The following is a 9,964-nucleotide window of genomic DNA, read 5'->3' as shown; positions in this document are numbered from 1 at the left end:
CATTCATTTTTTTTAATTGTTCTGACCACGTCAGCTACTCCAATCTCACGGCTAAAGTAGTTTAGTGGGAAAAAGGGTAAGGGCAATGGAAATGACACAGAGGGAAGAGATTGCAATGGGGGTGCGGGGTAGGGGTGAGGACTAGGGACAGGATGAGATGAAGGTAGGAGGACAGTCAAAGAGAATAAACATAACCGTCCAACCATGTGAGCTCTCAGCTCTCTAATTATAAGAAATTAACATCAATGTGAATAGGCAACTCTGTACCCACTATCAGTCTGTAATGACCTCAAACTTCCACTTCCACATTCCTAAACTGTTCCCAGGCTGTTGAGGTTAGAGTAGAGCCAGCGTGATTACAGAGACTTTGTGTCAGGGGTATCCAAAGTGAAATGCAAGTAATATGGGAATTTTCTTCTGCTTTATTAAATTTTCCTCTTTTCCTTCTTTAGGCATTGTAAATGAAATATTGGCTCCATGTTTCTGTAATAACAATGAGTAGTTTACTTATTATTTTTGCTCTGACTTTTTAAATTGGCAAACTCCCTAATACTTAAAGCTGAGTCTTGCAAAAAATTTCACAAGATTTCTGGCTTACTTTTTTACTAGCAACTGCTGGTGTATTGCTTTAAAATGTCTACCTCGAACTTTCAAATAATACTACAATAAATAAATATCTGTGATGAGAGATGTTTAACGTCACTAACATTCATTCTGTTTTCGTATATTATGCTTTCACATACCTTTATTTTGAATACAGTATTTCATGGCTGAAAAGTTGAAAAGTCCCTAATATAAATGACTGGAATTGCTTCAATAATAACAGTATGCTGAATCTATTTATTTGACTTGTTCAATAATCTGTTATCATGTTCTGGCATTCTAATAGCTTAAAGAAATAAAATTAGACTCATTTTGCTGTATGTGTTAGATTTTATTCTAAATTCCTGGAAACTGCTTTCTTTTCAAAATACTCACAGTAGTTTATACATATAGGTTTACACTTAGAAGAGCTTTACTTCCTAGATTCTTTTGGTGATGATTTGAATATACCGTAAGGCCACTATAGAGATGTTAATAATTGTATCAGTTAGGATGTTTTTAAATGCAAATGAGAACATTGAACCCCAGCTGGCCTAAGGGATTTATTGATTCACATTCCTAAAAAGCCCAGAAGTAAAGCTAGTTTTGGTATGAGTTCAGGGCTTGAAATGACCTCAGTGTTCCATTTATCCAATCAATTGGCCCCCTTCTCAGGTGAATTCATCTCTTAATTCAGAAGATGGCTTTTGAGAGCTTCAGACATACATCTAACCTTCTCAACAACTGTGGTAGAAAAGAGAATTTCCTAATAGGTGGGAACAAATGCCAATTCTAATTTTCATTGGCCTCAAACAACAACAACATATGCGTTCTCAAAACAGCAAGACTGATGATACGCAAAAGACAAAGATTCTTCTTTGGAGGAGGAGGAGCAAGAAGGAGAAGAAGAAGAAAAACTAAACAGGTGAAATTCATTTTATTAATATTTTATTTAAGTAATATATAAAAAATACATTTTCAGCCTTCAAGTGCTCCCTAGCTGCATGTTGCCAGTGACGACATAGTTTTGGTGGCTAGTCTTGGGACAGTGTAGTAATAAAGTCTCCTGAGAGCAAATATACAGATATTCATACATCTAGAGATACAGTAATCTTCAACTTGTTTAGAAACAGTGGCCATAAATAATTCTATTCTCAAAAGAAATCATTAAGCACCAAGTGGATAAGAAGCTAAAATTAACTTCCAACCTCTATTCATCTTAGAATTCTGTGGACCAAACTTCCCACATGTTTTGAACACCCTCTCTCTATGTGATAGTTATCCACACTGTGAGCTCCTTGTTTCCAGGGCAATTTGCAAAAATCTCCTGCGTTCTCAGACTCCCTTGTGGCTAAACTGCAGACATGTGACCTTGGTTTTGTGAACCAGATTCCCCTAAATGGGACTGAACTTGGGAGATGACCAAAGGAGGAAGCCGATTAGAGTTGGCTCATCCATTCTGCTGCTGCGGGGGTGCTATGGCTGCAGTGACTTCCTGCTCAGGCCCGTTCTACTGTGTAGTTCTAGGAATTGTTCCTGGAGGCCAGTTTTGAGTCTGTTTCTCCAGCTTCCCCAACAATTCTCTGAGATATGTAATAAAATCAATATTTATTAGATAGAATGTATTATTAGCTCTCAACAGATTCATTTTCTATGCTAGCTGCAGTAAGTTGTGTTGCTTACAACTAATAGCCCCAGTTGATACAACTCCTAACATTATTCCCTGTGAACACCTATGACTCTGCACAAAATAATGTCTTTCTAACAAGGTGAGATTCAATTAGAGTATTTTTCCCTGCAAAAAAAAAAAAAAAGTCTGCGACTTACTAAAGTGTTGTATATTTATTATTTCTTTCCTATTTGCATTTCCTGGAACATGACTACTTATAATGTACCTATAAGTTTTTTTATAAAACCAACATGAAAGTAATTATGCCTGAATTATATCTATGACTTAAAAAGCCCCTAGCTATCCCATCATTTCATGTCACCACTCTTCCCTCGGTCACTCTAATAACATTTGAGAGATAAATGAATCACTATTACTCAGTTTTGTGCTATCTGCCCTGGTTGTTAAGCTTGAGGTATTAAAATTTTTTTTAGAAGAGTCACAACTGACTACACTTTACCTTAAAATGTTCCTCTGGTAAAATATTTGCATATGTTTCATGTTGACTGACAACTGCTAATTATTCATGCTTAATTCTTATATGAAACTGTTATTATTTTCAAAATTCTAGACACAAGATTGTATTTTTACTATACTTGCAGTTTTTCTTTTCAGCTTATGGTGTGTGATTAATTACATTCTAAATTCCAGGAGAAAAAAACATGAATAGCTGTAGGCTTTCTTGTAAACAACTTAGATTAGACAAAAATGCTGCATTTTCTTTCATATACTTTTAACCTGATCAGAGTTTACTGTTTTTGTTTATAGCCACCATAGTAACATTTAAATCTGTTATATGCCCAATTTTCAATTTTAGTTTTTAATCAAAAATATTCTACCCCTAATGATAAATAATCTTATCGTTAAACATACACACAATATATGCTCACACACATACATGTACAAAAGATACACTCATTAAATATTTTCCACCTGAAATAATCTGTTGCTCAGTTCTTGTTCTTATTCAATTCTTAATAAATGACAAAGATTTTTGCAGATGGCCTCAGTAGGAGGAAAATGATGATTTTCAATAATCTTATTGTTTAGATCTGGAGCTTCTTCCTTTATACCCCAGATTCACATATTCATGCTCCTGCTTTGATTTGCTTCCTGGCTCTGCTGCTAACTAGCTGAGCGACAGCGTCCATTTGATTACCTTATTGGCTCTCACTTTTCTCAGCTCTGAAACAAGGCAGCAGATTCTATGAATCTAAAATTCAACTTTAACAGGACTTTATTTACCTAAACTAGTAATAGCAGTATTATTACAGACATCATTATCATTATGATATCTTCTATTATCATTTTTACAAATGCAATTTTTACTGAGAGTCTATACTCTTCTACTATTTTTCTTTGGTCCCATTTTATATTCTGAAACATTTTAGCTCCTAGATTTTTTTTTCTTTTTCTAATACTTTTCTACTGGATTTGTTGAAGAAGTCATCAAGAGGATCTTAAGGTCAATGACAGTTGATTAATGAAATGACTCTATTTAAATAATGATCAGTTTCATTTAACAAAGTGCTGGTAACCCATTTGTACCATCTTTTAACCAGTGCTATCACTAGACAATTTGTACAAATAAGAGTAGATCTCAGGAATGGGAAAACTTATTTTACCTGAATATTCCATTGAGTGAATATTTATGTTTCCATAAATTTATTTTGGATACTTCAACAACTGCAAAATAGGCTTTTAAAATTTTGATCCTAAAATGTCACTGAGATATTCTATGGACAGGAGTAAGTGCTCAGTAGATTCTAAACTATAAAAAGAGGAATATTCATAAGCTTGATACTGCCTGGACCTTTAAACACCTGGAATTATTTATTAAACGGTATCAATTTAGGGTTCGTTGGTAGCAAGCAATGAAAATTAACTTACTGAATTTATTGGAAAGACAGCATAGCTCAGAGAAGGAAAAGAAAAACTTTAAGAGACAGGCTGAAGAAATACCAGGAACCAGAACATCTCAGGACCCGAAGTGGATTCAGTGCAGGAACAAACACTCTCAAGAGTTGAGGATTTATTAGGGGTGAATCAGCTCCAAACATTCCAGTTGTGTAAACAAGTGTCCACTCAGCACCCAAATTCCAATCCTTTCTCTCTTCTTCCACTACTAGAAATCAGGAAATGAAAGTACACAGTATCCCAGTCTCCGTTAGGGATATCTATGTGACACAGTCCAAGCCCTGGGCAGCATTTCTCAACCCTCTTACTCTTTCTATCTGGAAGGTGGAAGTGAGGCCTGGAGGAGCAGAAGCTAATCTATAACCATAACAACCGCAATCACAGGCTTGGCTTCCTGACAATATCAATTGACGGAGAGTGCTAAATGTCCTGAAAACTGCAAGTTGTCCTGATTGACAAGACCAAAACTGAAATCAGATGATGCTTAAGAGGTGAGGATACAGTCCTACAGGGCCTGGCAAATCCTACTAGGAGCCCAGCCCTTCTACAGATGACAGTGCAGGATCATTAAAAGGTTAGAAAGTGTCGGGTCATGGCCAGAATCTATTTTATAGGGAGTCAGTGGTTTCAGTGTGATGGATGTTTTAAAAGGGAATGGATCTGGAAGCAGGGAGTTCCATCAGGAGGTTACCGCAGATTGTGTATGTGTTCACCATCAGCAGGCTTCTCAAAGGGAAAGGATATTGCTTTGGACGGAGTATGTGTGTCCTCCCCCACCCCCCAAATTCATATGTTAAACCTAATACCCAGTGTGATGGTATTAGGAGGTAGGGCCTTTAGGAGGTAATTAGGTCATGAAAGAAAAGCCCTCATGAATGAGAAAATGTGCTTAAGAAAGAAATTCCAGAGAGTTCCCTTTGCCCCTCCTGTCCTACAAGGACACAGCGAGAAGATCAACCGGGAAGCAGGCTCTCACCGACACTGAATCTGATGGCACCTTGATCTTGGATTTCCCAGTCCCCAGAACTGTGAGAAAGAAATTTCCATTGTTCATAAGCCACCTGCACCCGAGTTCTCTAACAGAGCAAAATTACAGCCGAAGCTCATGACACTCAGGAGGAGAGGACACCTCCTGACATGCCGCGGGGAGAAGTCATCCTCGTGGTCAGGAGGTAGTACATTTCAGAGGCTATTTGAAAAGGGTATTTATAGTTTACATTATAAAAGGATTATTGTCCATGTCGGGTAAAACATTAAGGAGATGTTTTGTTAATTTTAACTTCCTTTCTTGAACTACTGAAAAGCGGTACTGTCTAATTTTGGAAGAGCATAGTTTTCTCATCAATCTCTAGTGTCTACAGCAATGTCTGGAATATGCTTGGTGCTCAAACAATATTTGTTTGTTTTTTTTTTTTTTTTTTTTGTATGTGCCGGCACTGTTCTAAGGACAAATTCTTATAATAAACCCTATGCAGGTGGTTTGATTATCCTGATTTTAAAGATGACGAAACAGGGATCCCTGGGTGGCGCAGCGGTTTGGCGCCTGCCTTTGGCCCAGGGCGCGATCCTGGAGACCCAGGATCGAATCCCACATCAGGCTCCCGATGCATGGAGCCTGCTTCTCCCTCTGCCTGTGTCTCTGCCTCTCTCTCTCTCTCTGTGACTATCATAAATAAATAAAAATTAAAAAAAAAAAAAAAAAAAAAAAAAAAAAAAAAAAAAAAAAAAAATATAAAGATGACGAAACAGGGATCCCTGGGTGGCGCAGCGGTTTGGCGCCTGCCTTTGGCCCAGGGCGCGATCCTGGAGACCCGGGATCGAATCCCATATCGGGCTCCCGGTGCATGGAGCCTGCTTCTCCCTCTGCCTGTGTCTCTGCCTCTCTCTCTCTCTCTGTGACTATCATAAGTAAATAAATAAAAATTAAAAAATAAATAAATAAATAAATAAAAATAAAGATGATGAAACAGACCAAGAAATCCTAAGATTCAAACTGAGATCTGACTACAAGGCACATTATTTTAACCGTTCCGTTATACTGTGTTTGTGGGACCTGTGGATTATCCAAATGATAATATCCAGCAGATAATTAAAAATAAGTGGCTAAAGGAGCACCTGGGTGGTTCAGTGGGTTAAGCATCTGCCTTAGGCTCAGGTCATAATCCCAGGGTCCTCTGTTCAGCAGAGTCTGCTTCTCCCTCTCCCTCTGCCCTTCCTCCCTGCTTGTGCTCTCTCTCTCAAATAAATAAAATATTTTTTTTTAAATGGCTAAAGTTCAAGAAAAAATCTAGCATGCAGATGCACATTTTACAATCATTTAAGCATTTAAATAGAAGGTAAAGGAGTGGAATAACATCACCTGGGCAGTGACCTTCAAACCTAATCATAAAAAATTTTTTCAATAGTGACAGCATCATGGCCCTGATTCTTTTGCTTCTGCTGCCAGAGAAATGGAGTTATTTTTTCCTTCAAGTGGAGTTTGTGGACCAGCAAACACCGCTAAATTTACCAATTGTACCTGTTGCATTATTAAGCCCCATGCCATCAGTGTAGGACTGCTAGGAAAGATCCTCATGGCTATCTGGGATGCAGGTTTTGAAATCTCAGCTATGCAGATGTTCAACATGGATCGAGTTAATGTTGAGGAGTTTTATGAAGTTTATAAAGGAGTAGTATCTGAGTATAACGAGATGGTAACAGAAATGTATTCTGGCCCTTGTGTAGCAATGGAGATTCAACAAAATAATCCTACAAAGACATTTCGAGAATTCTGTGGACCTGCTGATCCTGAAATTGCCCAGCATTTACGCCCTGGAACCCTCAGAGCAATCTTTGGTAAAACTAAGATCCAGAATGCCATTCACTGTACTGATCTACCGGATGATGGCCTCTTAGAGGTTCAGTATTTCTTCAAGATCTTGGATAACTAGCAGTACAGAAAGCAAAGAAGTCACAAGCTGCGACATTCAGACGAGAGTGAATCACGCACATGAGGATGTGTTCATTCTTTTATTGTCCATTGTTTTAACCTGACTGAATACCAGATCAACAAGAGCACTGTACTCCTGGCAATTATTATATATGTTAGAACATGGATTTTGCACTGTAGACAACATTTAACACCAGTCTATGGGTTACTGCATTGCTTTTTATAAAGTCCAAAATAAAGATTTATTTTCAAAAAACCAAAAAAAAAAGCAAAAAAAAACAAAAAAAAATGCATGTGTATGTGCGTCTCCTGTAATAATACCCATCTTTATTAAATGAGATATATTTTATCATTTTAAATTGTTTTCTTCTATGCAATTCTATTTCATTGGAAAATGCTACTGCAATCCATTAGGCTCGATTACATGATCCAATAATGGGTTACACTCTGTAGTTTGAAAACTATTGCCTTTGCTAATCTGTGGTGAAGAAGCTGCCAACTGGTGACCCACTGACTGCATTTGGCATGGAGATGTGTCCTCTTCGGCCCACATGCTCATTTCTAGCATACGGATATGGTATGCTTGAGCAAAATTTTAAATATTGGAGATTTCACATAAAAGATTATATAAGAGAATCTGGATTTCCAAATTCTTTTGAGAAAGGGAAATTTTTTTCTAGTGCTCATATTACCTGCTGCCAGACATTGACTGCAGCTGAGAAGCAGCTGCCCCCTTCTACCCCTCAGACTCAAGCACTCCTACCCGGTGTCTCTAGGACTCTGAACATCAGCTGCCATTTAAGGTCGTGCTTATGTTCTTTCTGTTGTTACTTTCTTATGAGAGAAAAGGCAACTGCCATATCAAAGAGCAAGAGAACCACATATTTTTGTCGCATGCAGCCTGCTTCAGTTATTCATGCTACCTTCAGATCCCTGTGAGCGCTTCGTGATTCATAGTACAGCATGCTAACGGCTGCGTCAAGGATGGAAGACTGGCCAACACCCACAACAAGGGACAAAGGGAGAGGAGCCCAGAGGGATACTAAAAAGGAACAACTAGAGGGTTAAGAGCAAAGCCTAAGAATAGGATGTTGAGGACATGAGGGATCAAGAGCAGCCAATTCAGGCTGAATGGTTGCTCTTCAGTCAAAGGCATTTGGGGATCCAGTTGACAGAACTTCCCAAGAAGAGCCTGCTCTCTCTAGATGATTCATCTCAATGTCTGATTCGCACCATCAGGAAGAGGCATAAATAAAGGATTTCACAGAGGGGCCTGTCACCACATGCCACAGCTTAGGAGGGGAGAGGACTGAACGCGGTAGCCGGTGTTTTGGCAGAGGTGTCTTTGGATGGAACGAGAATGTGGCTCCCACACACATGTCCTGCTACTTAGAGTGAGGCCCGAGAGACAGAAGCAGGGACAGAAGCTCCTGTGTCCGGGGGGCTGGAGACTGAGGCCTTGAGCACACGGGTGGCCATCCCCTGGCGTCTCAGAGGCCCTGTCACTGCAGGCCCAGGAGCCTGGCCCAGAGCTGAGGTGGGACGGGACGGGGTGATGCTTCCTGGGCCTTGGGTCACCCCTTGGGGGCAGGCAGGTGAGAGCACTTGAGGGCCTCGGAACAAGACTTGGAGAGCCCTCAGGTCACACAAGGAAGTGACTCCACATCAGCGGCCACCGAGGCTACTCAGTTAGTAGGAGAGGTGACCCGAAGAAATGGGGGGCTTCGGGGTTTTGAGTGCAGCACGAAAGAAGCAAAATCTGCTTGGGGATTAACTACTGAATGTTCAAAAGAGGGGAACAAAATAAGCTCTCCTGTAATTCTCCCAAAAGATGCTAAACTCTGACCCCAAACAAAAATAATTTTAAAAAGGATTTCTACTTCATCACCAATCTTTATTTATTTTTATATATTTTTTTGGTTTAATAATAAGGGAGAAGAAGAAACAAAAAGAAAAGACAGACTATTCTCCCCTGCCTGTCCTTCCTGGAAGGAGAGGAGTGTTTGCTTTCCTTTTGTTCCTTCAAATCCCAGGGGAGCTGTGCGGCCTGGAGTTTCCCTTCGCCTTTTCATCTGCCGGGAAATTGCACACAAAGGCCAGGCTTCCCTGAGCCGCCAGAGACATTTGTGTTTTCTTTTTTCTATTCCCTGTTGAGCTGAGCCTTTAAAAAAAAAAAAAAAATCTGCCCACTGTGCTTCTCTTGTGTTGTAAGCACCATGACTTGTGTTTTCATTCTTTATATATCATGTTTCCCATGTTTTACCATGTTAGCAAGTTAAAATTAATGCACATTTTAAAGTGTTCGCAAGTGGAAAGTCTTTATTCCTTTGATAATGAATAAAGGTAGATCTACTAAAATATTCTCAGGGTAAATTTGCCTAGATTTAATATACATAAAGCATTCCTTATGTGATATAGCCAGCCATAGCATGAACAAATCAAATCTCTAAGATCTAAGATTTTACAATAAATAAAATCATCCACATAGATAATAAACATTACAATGAGAATGTTATTTCCCACAAGGATGTTGTCAAGTATAGGACAAGATGGCCAACATGATATATAGGGCAAAAACAACTTATTAGTACTTAACAGTCTTAAAGATCACGTTCTTACCCCAAACTAATCAATCAAATCCCTCCCTAGGGAAGGAGACCAAGAGTATGTCTAGTTAACTGAAATCTCCCCATAGCAGGAGACTAAGAAGGAAGGAGGGGCTCCTTGAGAGAACCTGGAAAAGATACTTGTCCTCAGACAGGCTGGCAGGGGCAGATAGATTGAGAGAATAAGGGGCCATGCATGTTTGGAGTACCCGGCAAAGGATAAATAAGGGGCAGCTCTTGTAATTAGGATACATATGGCCC

At 39.2% G+C, this 9,964-nt stretch overlaps 1 protein-coding gene across 1 annotated transcript; it reads left to right on the top strand.

Moving 5' to 3' along the window:
- Nucleotides 1-6,587: 6,587 nt before the first annotated feature.
- LOC112654453 (nucleoside diphosphate kinase 7) lies at nucleotides 6,588-7,350 on the top strand. The gene has a single exon (XM_025438993.3). The coding sequence runs from the start codon at nucleotides 6,619-6,621 to the stop codon at nucleotides 7,096-7,098; it is 480 nt and encodes a 159-aa protein (XP_025294778.1). The 5' UTR covers nucleotides 6,588-6,618; the 3' UTR covers nucleotides 7,099-7,350.
- The last annotated feature ends 2,614 nt before the right edge of the window (nucleotides 7,351-9,964 follow it).

The sequence above is a fragment of the Canis lupus genome, chromosome 15, assembly GCF_003254725.2.
Source record: "Canis lupus dingo isolate Sandy chromosome 15, ASM325472v2, whole genome shotgun sequence".
NCBI lineage: Eukaryota > Metazoa > Chordata > Mammalia > Carnivora > Canidae > Canis > Canis lupus.
The sequence above is the reverse complement of the archived record's forward strand: the minus strand, read 5'-3'. Positions and strand labels throughout refer to the sequence as shown.